Source organism: Pteropus vampyrus, unplaced genomic scaffold (genome assembly GCF_000151845.1).
Source record: "Pteropus vampyrus isolate Shadow unplaced genomic scaffold, Pvam_2.0 Scaffold2, whole genome shotgun sequence".
NCBI classification, from domain to species: domain Eukaryota; kingdom Metazoa; phylum Chordata; class Mammalia; order Chiroptera; family Pteropodidae; genus Pteropus; species Pteropus vampyrus.
In genome coordinates this window covers 23,383,054-23,398,790 of record NW_011888783.1, presented here as the reverse complement: position 1 = coordinate 23,398,790, position 15,737 = coordinate 23,383,054, and the positions used below count along the sequence as shown (strand labels likewise).

Below are 15,737 nucleotides of genomic sequence, written 5' to 3'. Positions count from 1 at the left end.
TAAATATCAAGATCTTGTGATGAAATGTATATAACTTTTCAAACAGAAAAAAATTTATGTCTATTAATTATATGTTGTTTATATGTAATTAATAGAAAAAAAGGAACAAAGTCCATAGAAATTTGCTCTCAACTAGGTCCCACAGTAAAACTTAATTCTACAGCTCTTTAAAAGTTTACCATCCAGTAGGATTTTAAAGACATCTTTTAATGTTTCAGACTTTTTTCTCTATTATTTTTAACAGATAGGAGATGTGCCTAAGTCATGTGAAATATTTTTATATCGAGGTCACAGTAGCCCTGGATTTTTACATTCTTCTGAAGAAGGAATGCAGTGTCCTAAGATAAGAGGAGACATTCTTAGATATTTTGAATTAAACAACTTAATGTGTTCCCTTGAAGGGAATGGAAAATAATATATTCATTATTACTTTCTCCAAATCTCTAACAAAATGTTATATTTTAAAAACAAAGACTGTTACAAAAGATCTAACAGCTCAAGAAAAGCTGTTGCTTCTTTATTGCCATTCTGTATTATTTTGTTAGCTGTCAAATGCTTATTAAAAGCAAAACAGTACAGTTTAGAGAAATCAGTTAGTGGGGAGTCAAATTCTCTCTACTGAGATAGTCAACGACACATTTTACTTGAGCATGAACAGTACACATTTAATTAATTAATTATATGAACTCAATACAGATATTGTCACTAATATCAGAATTACAGGTCTATTCCATATCCTTATGCCCCTTTTTAACTTTATTCCCTACAATTCCTTCCTTACTCTCTAAGTCTAACCATGCATTTTTTTTCTCTTCAGTTTCTTGCAATAGCCATGCCCTTTCCTGACAGACACAGGGCCTTTGCACATACTGCTCCTGCTACCTACTTCTCATCCCACAGATAAACCATTATTATTGTGGAGAAGCTTTCAATCACCCTCTCAGTTTAGGTCCAGGCCCTTTGTTCTTTGTATGCATGTGTATTCGACTTTGTAATTTCTATGTACTGGCCTCCACTACTCAGAACACTGCATGACAGCAGAAATGATGTCAATATTTGCTTTCTGTTCTATCCCCAGCAGTTACCACTGGCACACAGTGGACAATCAAAAATATTTTTAGTGATGAATGAAACCATTATGTGCAGCCAGTAGGAGGTAATATTAGGGATTCCAAAATAGTAGCTCTGAAACCTCACAGGGTTTGAAAACCTCTAAGGGAGAAGAGATACACATGGACCAAAGGGAAAACACAGGCAAGGTTTCATGAAATTTGTGAACTGAATGAAGGTGGATTAGGTGACTTCCATGGCACATTTCAAGTTTGGGATTTTATGAGAATTCAGGGGGAAAAAAAGGAAGGAGGACATCTGGGTGGAATAAATATTATAAGCAAAGATACTGACGCCTAAAGGAGCAAAAATATGCACAGAACAGTAAACAAAGCACTTTGCCAAGATCAGAGGGACTAAGTTATGAGGACCAAGTGAGGACTCACAGGTGCCTGTGGAAGGAGTATCTTGGCCCAGCATTGCTGTACATTCATTTCCATAAATACAAAATAGAGGGAGGGGGCATAACAATAGGGGATCATTTTTAAGACATACAAATGACAGGGTACCTTTTTTCAAGACTTGAAAAATAAAGAATTAAGTTTTCAATGACAGCTCTGTAAGAATATGATTATAAAGAGGTAAGAGAATAAAGATAAATGGCTACATGGTGACTTAATCATTTAGAAACAGGTTCAGCTACAAGTAACAGAAAAACTATCCTATAATGGCTTATTAACCAAATTCAGGTGGTTTTTTTTTTTTGTTTTTGTTTTTTTTCCCCTCACATTTGAAACCAGAGGCAAACAGCTCAGGGTTTGGTGAGGCAGTTTCATCAAGTCACCACTGACCCTGGCTTTCTGTGGGCCCACAGTCCTCAAGGTCATGAGCTGGATTACTCTCAACCACTTCTGTAAAAACTCTGAAATGTATACAGTTTCATGTTATTACATTTCAACAGGAAAATTATAGGGCAGGCCTGGATAAAGAGAGGAACTAATTCAGAGTTAAAGGATGTGTGTTACTGGGGATCCATATAGATTTTCCGGAAGTTCTGGATATAAATTCAAATGGAAAAATGGAGTTTTATGATGTATTAATTTGTTGCCCAGCCAGCATCGGGTCAGGCCAAAGAGGCCGGGTACGGCCTCACCACTAGAAATGCCCCATACTTGGCAGGGCAGGGGACTTAGCACTGCCACACCTGGCAGCTTAGATCAGTGACACTGCCGAATCATGGCACGTCTAGGCTTCCAACCAAAAGAAAGACAGTCTGCAGGCAAAGGGAGGCCCATGAAGTCTCCTTAAAGTCCCTCTACTTTACTCCATCTCCCTACTCTGTTGTTTTACTTTTCTGTTCTCTTTTGCTCAAGCCAAGAGCCTTGCAGACTGACCTTTTTTTAGACTTCCCTTCTCCCTAGAGGGTAGAAAGACCCTAACACAAATAGGGGCGCAATTTTACAAAGAGAGAAATTGGAAGCCCTTTCAGTCTGCTCTGTTATGTAGTAGAAAATAAGGCAAGAGAAACAGCTCCAATTTCATTATAAAGGAAGGCAAACGTTAAAAACTAAGTCTAAAAATATCCTAAACCATGGATGTACACATATACATACATATACATAAGTATATATATATATATATATACATATATATATATTTATTCTAGGACCTAAATCCAATATAAATAATAAAGAGGGTTAAAGTAATGTTTCCAATGACTTCATCAAAAGAGGGCTCTCTGAAGCCTCAGTGTTTTTAAAACTCACGTAATTCCTGTGAAGATGCCAGTGTTGACTACAGTCTTTGAAGTGAAAAAGCTTCACAAGTGCTAATGCTTATTCATATTTAAAGCAAAAAACCACCGGTCATGCTTATGTTGGCTGCAATGTTCTTCCAGTATCTTATTTCAGTTTTTAAGCAATCATTTATTCCCAGAATAACCATCAGACACATGCCTAAGCAAAAAAGTGAGAAAGAAGGACAAGTTGCGGAGGGGAGGAAGAAGTGGTTAGAAGAGAGAAGGGAGAAATAAGGGGGGAAAGAACATTTGTTAGAGCCCGGACATCAGACTTTATTATTAAAATTCTTGAGGTGACTGGAATCAACTGAAGCACTTTTAGGAACTACCTTATATTACTGATTTTTAAAAGCATGTTTCCTCATATTTAACTTCATTGAAAGTTGGATGTAATTTACCATAAATGGTATGTCATAGTTTAATTGGAAGCATAAAACATAATGATGCTTCTTGTAATTCAAAGTGCTACAGAATCAATGAATTATGCTATGTTCAATCTTTCTGGAACATTTGGAGGCATTATTTCATAAACATATAACAGCATACAAAATATCATTTTATAGACCTAAGACAACAATAGGAACAAATGATTTATATCCATTTTTGTAATTTTACCTTTGCTGCATTTTTCTAAACATTCAGTATAAAACACATTAAGAGAGTATTCCGTAAAAGAAATGAAATCAATACTGTTAGAATGATAAAATACTAATAGTTAGAAGGGCTCTTGGAGAATATCCACTAAAATCCTCTCATTTTACAAATAAAGAAGCCCAGGCTGGAGAGGGTGTGCCTTGCCCAGGGATCTCCAGCCTGTCACTGGCAGAGCCAGCCATGGAACCCTGTCTCTGGGCTCCTTACCTGATCCTGCTCTCTCCTTTCTGCTCATCCATCTTTCATGCTGCTTTAATCTGCTATTTCTACACACCAACTTGAATAAAAATGTTAGATAACTAAACACCAGTACACAAAAATGCATATATGTCCAAAAGCACCTAGCTTTTTGAATGTCAAAGAAGGTTGTTTTCTTTGTGTTTCACTTTTCTCAGCATAATTTGCCAGAAAAATTACATATACAGAAATAGCCAGCAGAGGGAGTCTATTTCTCAATGGGTACACATAGAGAAAGATGATGTTTCGAAAATTACAACTTTAACACTGTTAACCCTTCGGAGGTCCTGCTTAATATAATTATAAGCTTTTAACAAAGTTTAGATCTATTTCTAAATAGTCTCAACTCTTTGAATTTTAAAGATAAGTCATGTCTATATCTTCAGTAAAGGGAATATTTGGGGGCATATACTGTGTGTGTGTGTGTGTGTGTGTGTGTGTGTGTGTGTGTGTCCACTTCACCAGGAATCTTAAGTTGAAGGTTCTCCCTGGCATTTAGAACAGTGATGTCTAAATTTTTCTTCCATCTTGATAGAACTACCCAAACTAATTTGACTTCTAAAACTATGAAATAATATTCCTGATATTTTCATGAACACAACCAAATATACATCTCCAAATATACACTTAGAAAGCTATAATCACTTTCTGACAACACAGAACTTGCCAAAATGATTTTTGAATTTTCCTTTTGGAACTGTCTTAAGAGCAAGCATTTTTAATATCCTACATGGGGTAAAAAAAAAGAAAAAAGAAAAAAGAAAAAAACCTTTACCCTTTCTTAGGATTTAATAGCTGAAATTACCAAAGGTCTTGTTTCTTTTTTCTGCCAAAGAGAGATCTTTATTTTCTAGATTTGGCTTAGGGTGCTGGGGCACGGCCAGGAGAGCCAGCCCTAAGACTACCCCAAGCAAGAGTCTGAGACTGTTAATCAGCCGGCTATTTTTAATCTGTCTTCACTGCCAGACGTGAACCAGGCACTGTAGTTTACAAAATAATATGGGGCACAGCCCCTGTTCTCATGGAGTTTCGGTCCAGGTGCTCATGGCAAGTGTGGGCACCAGAGTCGCTCTGCAAACAGATCCCAGACCACCAGTTTATCGGTTATGAGCCTTGGCTTCCTCATACTGTAAAACAGGCCAAGTGTTGGCAAACTGATAGTAATTAATATTGGAGATTATTATGATAAACCTTTGAAAGCAAAAAAAAACGCATTTATGAGTAAGACTGAAGAGACTCCTACAGTCCCACTGAGCTCTAAGGAACTAGTACATACAGTGTAGTCACTATGTCTTTGAGGCAAAATTGAACACACAAGAAAAAAATAACTAAAGAGATGAAATGCAGGTTGGCAGAAAGGCAAGATTTGTCCAACGAGTAGACTACAAGTGAGAGGAGAGCACTGCAGCTGCGCTGGGTGACGAGCTCTGCAGCCCACGTGTGCCCAAGCCACTGTGAGAGGCAGCCTCCCGAGCTGGCGGAGCAGGCCGCGAGTTCGGTCCTGCCTCCGTCGTTTACTGGCGGTGAGTTTGGGGTAAGATATTTAACTTCTCCGCGCCTCACTTTCCATACCCCAAACTGGGCTTATCCACCAACCTTGCAGGGTTCTTATGAGGATTAATGAAAATTTGTAATCAGTGCTGAACACCTTATAGCTGTTTTTATTTTTACTGGTGTGTGTGGAGGGCAGTGAGTACATCAAATTGTCCAGACCAGCAAGATGGAGCTTATTTTTTTAATTGTTTTTATTGAACTAATAATAATTATATACCAACTCTGTGCCTTCCCTGTGCTGGGCACTTGAGTCCAGTGGTGATCAAAAGTGACAAAGCCCTTGATGCCATACAGCTAATGTTCCAGTAATGTCATCTTTGTCTACTGAAACTATGTCTAAACACTAGGCACAATTTTACACCTTTCAAATATATGACCCAGGAGTCCCTGCTAGATACTCCCTATGCTAGTGAAAGGAGAAATAATCTTAACTGCCTATTATCATCTAACCACCACTTATCAGCATACAATAGTTGGATTTTTTAAAATTCAAATTAAGATCCACCTAAAGTTACAGAAAGGGAACAAGGATTTGAAAGGCATATTATCTTTCTCTCCCTGACTGCATTATGTCAAGGACAACTACTTTTTGTTTGATTCATTTGCTACATGGAAAATTTTGGATAACCACCTTAATAGGACAGAGCACAAAAATTTAAATTCATAGTAGCAGGGAGATTTTAAACAGTTTATGTAACTAGTAAAATGTGCCATTTTACAGATGAGGAGGAAAAAAGGAATTGACAGATGTTGTGTTTCAACCATGTGCCAAGTATTTCAAAATATCCATCCTATTTAAGCCTCACAACTGTTCTGTAAGGAAGCATTGTTATCCCCAAGATAGAAAAACTGATTCTCAGAAAGGTTTAAAAGAAGGCACCCAAAGTCACACCACTGGTCAGGGACAGAGCTGAGCTCGAACTCAGGACTTCCGGGATCCAAAACAAAATCTCTATTACATCACACTTCCTAAAAACTACTTCTCAGGAAAGGAAACATTCTGTGAAAATACAAAAACCATTCATCTGTGTGGCACCCTTCCTGGGTAGTTATGCCAGTAAGTTATCCTGTATAGAAATAAAAAGGGCAGAGAAAGATCAAGGTTTGACAAGAATGAGAGCTCTGTAAACAGCAATAACAATACTCACTATCACATTATGACCACTTTCGAAGCCAGCCAGCCATCTGAACTCAGGGCATCATCTGTGTATCTCTATTACCCTTCCCTGCTCAGGAAACCTGATCTTTCCCTACTTAAAACACCTTTTAATATCGTCATACAAGTAACAGAATATATTTGTTCAAAAAACATAACCATGTTTCATATCTGACATGATAGTAATAAAAATCCAAGGTACAAATATATACCCATTGCCTAATATGTCCAAGGCACTCGCAGTGGGAGTGGCTAGTTGCCCACCAGGTGCCACCCTTCTCCCTTCCTAATAGATCCTGATTCTGATGAGAAGGGCACTGCATCGAGCTCAAGGCCTACATTTCCTGGATTCTCTTGTGTCCAGGGTTGACCACGTGACACAATCCTGATCAAGTTCGTGGTTATTTCAAGGTGGCACATTAACATCAGACAGAACTGGCCAGCATACCCTAGTCCTTCCCATTTTGTAGGAATGTGAACCGATTTGCATTTATCTTTCCATAAAAGGAAAAGAGAACCAACGACATTTAGGAAGATATAATGGAAGGCAGGCAAGCGGGAACTTAGTTGCCTCAGGACATTCTGGGGCTGCTACATTAGCTTTGGACTGATTCTTCTAGTGAAGTAAAAGAAAAATAAATCTCTTCCCTGTTTAACATACTGTCTTTTGAGTTTTATGATTACATGAAATTAAATTCAGTCTGTAACTAACAAAGTACTTTGTTTAAAGAGCCTTTCTCTTAAATATTTAAAACCTAGTTGTAAGACAGAGACAAATTTTAAAAACCAAATAATATAAAATATACAAAAAGAACCCCAAGATACACAGAGAAGACTAAAAGTCAAATTCGAAAAGCCAGAAACCCTAAGATACACACCTATGGAGACCTAATAAGACTTAAATATCATAAAAGGTAATAATAAAATTGATGTCATGACAGTAATTACTAAATTGAGTAATAACTAACAAAGGCACATCCACTGATACTGAATCAAGATACCATTAATTGATGAGAAAGAGTCTTAGAAGACTTCAAGATGGTACCACAGCCTGAGCTGGGACACAGAAAACAACCTGTGGAAAAGCAAACAGGAGCCTAGAGTTGTCTATGGACCACAGAGTGAAAGACTGGGAGCAAAAGCACAGAGAGACAAACAGCAAACACTGGAGCGCAAGGAGAAAAACAATGTGCCGGAGTGGAGGCTGCCTACGAAGCTGGGGAAATTGCGGTACATCCAGGTCCTGAAGCATAATGAATGTTACATACATTTGGACTGATTTTGTACATATTTAAGTTTCAGGACAAAATACTGATATGATGATCTGATTCATTCTTTATAAAATCATTTTTAAAGAACCATAGCAATGGTTGTAATTGTATGAAGGAAATATAACAAACTTTTATTTTATAGATGTGGAATTTGATCTTCTGATAAATGGCATTGCTCCATAATATACTTGTGAATTTCAGATTTTCAAAAAGACACGAATCTTAAGAAAAGTATATTCCAAAAATTATTCCTTGCTTCTCTGAGATTTCAGAAGACACTTCAGGGTCTTGTGTGTTGATCAACATCTCTGCAACTGAGGTATGAATAAAGAATGTAGAAATGCTTGTAAGCATAATTTGTGAAACAGTGTTAATCTGATAGAGGCATGAAACATTCCTACCCACACAAACATCTGACCTTGCAGCCTTTCAATTAAAAAAAAAATGTCAATTTTGTATTGTACTTAGTTTATACTTTACAATGCCTGAGTCTTTTGTTAACTCTCTGGGGCCTTAAAATGTTTTCTTGATGTAATGTACCATCTAGACTTCTGAGAATAAATTGTCTCTGTCTCTGTCTCTGTCTCTGTCTCTGTCTCTGTCTCTCACTCACACATACACATACACACACAATCACTCGTTTTGTTGCTTAACAATTGTTTTCAATACTGGAGCCTGTGGGACTTGGTAGAGGTACAAAGAAAGATGAACGGATTTGCCTAAGGTAATTCTAGACTAGAAGTTGAATGGCAATTATACACATCATAAGGAAATTTCATTAACATATTAATTTCAGGAGGTAACAGGTATCCAGGAGAAACACACTGGAAGTCACAAGACCTAGATTCTATTTCTAGCTTTGCCATTGACCTTCTGGGTGACCTTGCGTAAGTTACTCAACCCGCAAGAGACTCAGTTTTCTCATCTGGAAACACACACACACACACACACACACACACACACACACACACACACAAAAGGCATAACCTAATAGTTATCTGAGAAAAATGCTGTAAGGTAAAGGATTCACTCAGAACCTTTTGTGAAGCTGTGAAAATTTCTGAGGGATATGATAAAACCTTCTTTACTAGAACCTTAATTCACTAAAATCAAGGAAATCAGTTCTAAATAAAATTAGAGGAAGCCAAAAATTTCTTTCTGATTTGCTCAATAGGGAAGTCTACCAAAATATTCTGTTTCTCATAGATCACAGTGTTATTTGATCTACTACAAAAAAGACCCATACCTTGTTAAGGGCCCTAGTTCAAATTCAAGTTCCTAACCACTGTCAGGAGACTCTTACGGACATTTAGATCAGATACACTAGCTAATTAGAAATTTACTCCCTAATGCTACTAAGCATTGTCAGAAATGCCCTTAGCATTTCAAATGATTAGGATTCCAGTTGGCAAATTATTTTGTAAGAGCTACTCATTCAGGAGGTGCAAACATTATGCCAAACCTGTGGGAAAAGTACCTGCTTTCTTGGGAAAATGAGAAGCTGCTCCAAAATACTCTGAGAAATGTTTGTAACTAATGTGAAAGACCATCATATTATGGTACATATAGAAAATGATGTTAATTACAAATGTGGAATAACTTCCTATTTTGGAAAAAAAAAAAAATGTCATGGTCTAACCAGAGTAGATGCATCCTTTTTAGTCATAAAAATAGCCAATTCCTAAAATAAGAGATACTAAAATTTCATAACAATCTTATAGACAATAGGTCCTTTGGAGTTAAGATGTCAGGTCAAAGAAATAGCCAAAGTAATTTCTGCAAGTCATAATGTGCTAAATTATATGAACATTTAATACATGTACTCAATGTTAAGGAATAACACAGATTTGGGCTTAGGGAATTTGGACTTATGTAATTATTATAATAGAAACCTGGCAAGAGTTTATTATAAAAAGACTAAGAGCAATCACAATGATGTGTCCAGTGGCAGCTCAGAATTAACATCAATTGTAATCACAGCTTTTCAGGGTAATCTTAGTTTGCCACTTACTAGTCAGTGCTGAAAGCTATTTTCTAGCCAAGTTTTACTCACACTGACTTCCCCTGAACTAACTGCTCAAAGTCCTTGAAAATGATCACATCTTTTTCTAATGTTTTATACTAAGAAAATAAGAGATGGTTTAAATACATCACTATAACCATGAAAATACAAACTATGTTATTTTATTCACAGAATTACAGATGCAAATAAGACTGAAGAGAACATTTAATGAAAATTTCTCAGCTGTTATCTTACAGGTGAGAAAATAATGACTCAGAGTTTAAGTGACTTGCCCAAACCAAGGTCACACAGCTAGTAAATGTAGAGTCCAAGTGGTATGCTTTCCACCACAGCAACATGTTGTTTAAAACAACGACATAATGAATGTTTCTTGGTCCATCTAAACTGTAATATTAACTTGATGAAGAACTCAAACATAAGAAGATACATTTGATATAAGTTAAAATACTTTTCATATTCCTAAAGAGTCAGGAAACCTATATGGTCATTCTTAATGCACTGCCAAGTCTAAATCAAAATAAAGATTCAAGCTCAGAGCAAAAGATTTTTCATTAAATTTGCTTAAAATGAGAGATAGGCATCAAGAAAGATAAAGAACAAATGTTGGCAAAATTACCATATACTATTTCATGCCAAGTAAAATGTCCCTGGTGAATAAATGGTGGATCTGATAAAAAAAAAAAAAAAAGTTGAAAACCTAAAAGTTAAAAACAATAAAGAACAGACACTTCTTTTTTAAAAAACCACCTTAATTGTTAGAGTTGTCATTTTCGAATAAATTAAACCATGACCTCTGACTTAATGGAACACACTAATAGTTAACTAACAGTTAACTATTAAAAGCTGGGTATGAAAAAAAAAATTACAAGTTTCTAGTGTCACCAAAACCGTTCAGAAAGAATACTGCCAAAAATATGTTTGGGTCCTTTCTTTTTCTGTGCAACGGATTTGATTCTTGAAAGAGTTCAATGTTAGGTTCTTATTTAGTGTATTTACAGGAAGTTCAGAATATTCAGTTTTACAGAAATGCTACATTACATGGTGTGTTTATTACCTTATAAAATACACTGCTACAAGGAAGACATGAAAATAATCTTTACAAAAAAATAATAGATAAAATATTTTCATACATAGGATTAGTTGCATTAATAACAGGAAACCCTTTTCACAGAGAAATTTAATGGAAAATTTTTCTTAAGTAAATAGGAAGAAACTCAATAGAAACGGGTAAAAACCAGACAATAATAAACTGGTGCCATATGTTTAAACAGTAAAACAATTACATACTCCAATAATGAAGATGGACGTATTATATATTATAGTGAAACAAAGAAATCGTTCCTCAGTAAACAAATAGAAAACGTAATAGTTAGCAGATTTCCTACTGAACTAAAAGCAAAGAGGCCTGAAGTTACAGTAGAAGAAGAAAAAAAAAGAAAAGCTTCAATACAGTCTCTAAATCACAATGCCCTGAGATCGAGACCAAACTGCTTTTACATGGAGCTTTTTTACTCTGTACAGAGATGTTCTAGTGCAGCATGTTTTTTCCCCTAGTCTAATTCCAATAATATACCCTCTAATTACCTGGAGCCTCAATGAATTACAGTCTCTCCCAGGATATGTAACTAAAATTTCCAACATATTAATAAACACACAATAATGGGGGGTTGGGGGGAGGCGAGAAAAAGAAAAGAAAAAAGGCAAAAGCAGCCACATACCCTCTTCTGTAGCACTATGGGCGTTATTGTAGGCAGAGTGACTCTTCTCGCACTTAAACTCATGCCTGCTCTTAGAACGATCCCCTCTCACAGACCATGGATGAAATGAAAGAAATCTCTTACAGTTACTCCTTAGGAATCTCAGGGCTCAGTGCAAAGAAACGACTAGGAAAGCAATAAATGTCACCCTGCTTATGTGATTCCAATCTACCCAAAGCCAATTAAGGATGGCTGTGGGACAGTACAAGGCAGCAACCAATCAAAGCCCAGAAAACTCTGCCTTTGTCCTTGGAAACACATTCTGATACTTTTGTTTATGATATTTAAAGAACCAGATTAACAGGCATCTAGTTCACTTAACTTTTTTTTCCAAAACAGTGCAATTCAATGCCATTTTTGTTGACGAGGCAGTTTTGTCTTTATTTTACTAAAACATTTCAACATATGGCAGAGAAGAAACTCTTTATATTGGTCTATTTAAAGTATATAAATAGGCAGATGAACTAAATTTACTTATGCTACTCACGAAATTAATAAATGAGTCGATTGGAATGTATTATATGAGGCACAAAAAAATCCTAAAGTTAGAGCTGGTCCAAAAGTGTTAATTTACATGTTATAATAAAAGGTTTCTAATATACATATACGCATTTCATCTCTTAAATAGCTAAAAGTTTTATATTATAGACCTTTCAGCTATCCTTGAAGTTACACACTTAAATATTCTGGTTAAATATTACCTGAACAATCAACCTAAATAATAGTATTAAATATAAAAGAGGCATTAAACTATAATATATGAATCTCAAATGCTTATGTTTTTAAAAAGCACAGATCCGTGTGATTTAGCACATTTCATTCAATTAAAAGTATTTAAACAAAAATCACCACTCAAAGCAATCTCAAAATTTTCATGACCACTGAGCTTTTTTTCTTACAATAACTAAAAATTGTATTCTATGATTTAGGGAGTTAGAGGAGGGTCACAACTAAACATTGCTTGCTAACAAGAAAACTTTCAAAAAAAGTCTAAATAAAGAGTAAAAGAGACTAAAAAATGATTAAAAGGTATTGCAACAGTAAAGCTAATCTGAGTTTTGATAATTAGAATAGCTCTCCAGAACTGACATTTTAATTAGCACCTACTCAGTGCTCTTCAACCATGACACACAGAGGGATCCACCACCTTCAGCATGAGGGGAACGCCGTGTAATTTCTAGATTAGGCACGGCTGTTGTAGTCACAAGGCAAAATGGAAGATCCTCAGCAACTCAGACAAAAACTTTCCACTTCATCATCTGGATTGCTATTAGGCAGAGTTCACTTTACTGCTTTACTTTTGGGTGTGTTTTATATGCATGGTGATATCATATTCCTCAAAAGAAAAATAGGAACACTCTCATGCTCTATACAAACTCTAGGGTTCCTTACTTGGAATTTCAAAACCTGCAATCCTTCACAATGGTAGCCTTTGGGGAAGAAAAGTCACTTAATATAAAAAGTCACTTGACAGATCCTTAGCCAGTTAGATCCTTAGCCAGTTAGATTTATCCTAGTCTTTTAAAACTATAACTACCAACAAAAATCTACTAATACTGGGAGGGAAGTTAGCATTTGTGAAGTAAAAGATTCTGAAGGTCTATAATACAAAACTTTTAACTTTGAGTCACTTTTTGCCAGGCCAAGAATAACAAAGCCCACAGTAACTACATAATTTCAATTATTATCTATAATATTTGACTTTTTCTTTCTTCTTTTCTCAATTTAGTTTTTGAATATTACAAAGCAGTATTATCTCTGGTCTCTGGTTCCACCATAATCAAAGCAATTCTTCTCACTAAATAATGAAGCTAAGTACCTACAATGTGCCAGGCACTGTGTTAGGTGGTAAGAAGATGCTGACGAATAAGGTATGGTCACTGTCTCATAGTGAAATAGAGATTTTTTTTTTTTTAAGTTAAACAAATCACACTCAGGAGTGGGCTAAGTGAGTCTAATTGTGATTAAATGCTAAGTACCAGGGGTGTACCAAGATAGAAGAGACAACGTATCAGAGGTGAGATCATAGATCAAGGCAGGCATCAAGGAGGAAATGGCATTTGTTTTGAAACGTGATAAGGGGAAAAGCATATGCAGAACTCGATAACTGATATGGATACAGAGTGAGGTTCTCAATGCTGACTCAAGGTTTGAGTCTAGGTGAGTGGAAATCAAAGATGCTGTTTTACATCACACTAATGAGCTTTTCAAACACTAAAATAAATCCTTCGAATCAAAACAATGCCCATATTTATGTCTGTATTTATTACACAACATGTCTGCCCTATAAAGTCTTAAAAAACACGACAGACAACTTACTGCTAATTCAATACATCATGTCTTTGGTCCAGAATTGTTGGCCATAACTTTTATCCCCATTTTGCAGCAGCTGAGGAAATTAACTCTTATCCTTTGTTTGGTTCAAATAAATTTTTATAAAAATTCAAAAACAAACAGAAAAAAGAAATGGTCTTAGATAGAATTACTTATTGCAAAAGAACATTCCCAAGTTTACAAAGTATGTAAGCCAATAAGCCAAGGTGAAAACCTCATCTGGCCATCTCTAAGACATTCCACTATTCCACTCTACAATATTCTCTCCCATACTGTACTATATAATTTGATACAAAATTAGCATAATATGCCATTTTCAACAGCCCTTGTTTCTGATATACTTAAGTACTTGTTTTACTAACTCACTTAATAAATATGTATTGAGGACCTTACTATGTGTAAAATACTATATTATTTGCTATGGGAAATTCAGAGTTGATCAACTCCTGATTCCTGTTTACCAAGGCGCTGACATATGGCAACATGAAAGCAATTAGTCAAAGTAGTGTACAAGGTGGGATCCAGGCAGAAGAATAATGCTAACCAACCTTGGCACAGTCGATCTCTAGGTTCCAAGCCTGCCTTGTAAACCTATTTTCCCGCTCAAGATCAGCAAAAGGTTCTTGAAGCTCCCCAAAGCACATTCCGTATTCCTCACCTTTTTATTTATAATGTTCTCTCACTAAACCCCAAGACAAGCCACACTCTCGCTCTGTCCCTTCACTTCCCCCTGTGTACTGTGCTATTGTGCTACTCATCTGGGGTAGCTCATTGCCTATCCGGGTCCATTATCTCCTCAGATCAAAATTTACCCTTCCAAGAAGTCATTCTCCCATCTAAATTATGTCATTCCTTGTTTTGTGCTTTTTTAGGACTTAAACTTTTCCATTTCTCATGCCTTGCTCTGCACTTACTAATGCATCGCTTTGATAACTAATAAACCCTTTCTTAGGCCCCAGTTTTTTGCCTAACAAAAATATAATATATAATAGCTAGCAGAGTGTTCTTTATACACAGTCATGTTCACTCACAATCAATGTGGAAAAAGTAGTCACTCTTGTCACATGGCGGACAAGCCTCTTTTCTCATCTTAACAAATGCTAGCCTTACGATTTATTCTGAACAAAAGTACATGGTCTTCTTCACGGGAACATTTGAATATTCTTTTGCTATCTGACATAGTTCTGTTAGTGGTCAATAGTGTGAACACTAAATTTAACTGCTGTCCTAAAGAACACCAGTTTCAAAAAAATCTTAAAATATTTTGCTGTAGCAATTAACAGTCTAAATCTTTAGACATAAACTCTGTACCTCTAGTTCTATCTGCTTATCTTACTCTACTAAGACCTTTCACTACCCTAGGCATATGACACGGCGTCAGTCTTCTTACTTGATGAGCTTGATCTGATCTACCTCTATCCTACTTTTACCCCTCCACTGTGACAGCCTTTTCCTTCTAACAAGAATTTCTAGAATTTCTCATTGATTTAAACTATAACTGGAAATTTCTTCTTTCAAAGAAATTCCTGAATTGACTTATAAGCCATAGTAATGAAACATTAGCAATCTATAGTTCATTTAAATATTAAAAAGTGCCTGTTATTCTACACCTGACACAGTTTTCTATGGCAGATGGACAGTTAAAAAATAATTACAGCAATGTGTTAAGTTTTGTAACCGACAAAGGATTTGGGAATGAATGTAATTCCGGGTTAAGAAAACGTATACAAAGATGAGTATGGAAAAACAGGAGGGAAGGACCAGTCAAAAATATTCATTCTATGTCATGCTGAGGCATCTGACTCTTGTCCTTGAGGGTAGCAATACTTGATAAAATGTGAATTTGACCTGTTTTGAAAACAAACTGTGTTATTTCTCAGAATGGTAACTGGAAGCAAGGAAA

The 15,737-nt window shown here is 35.9% G+C and overlaps 1 protein-coding gene across 2 annotated transcripts in view; it reads right to left on the bottom strand.

The window, feature by feature from the left end:
- Positions 1 to 15,737, bottom strand: part of GRB14 (growth factor receptor bound protein 14) — a 113,134-nt gene that overhangs the window by 49,005 nt on the left and 48,392 nt on the right. The window contains exon 1 of one of the 2 annotated variants that reach the window (XM_011358395.2): positions 11,462 to 11,694. The exons of the other annotated variant lie outside the window; for it this stretch is intronic. Coding sequence (XP_011356697.1) covers positions 11,462 to 11,524 — 63 coding nt within the window. The 5' untranslated portion in view covers positions 11,525 to 11,694. Of the gene's footprint in view, positions 1 to 11,461; positions 11,695 to 15,737 lie in introns of those variants that run through there. 2 annotated transcript variants of the gene reach the window in all.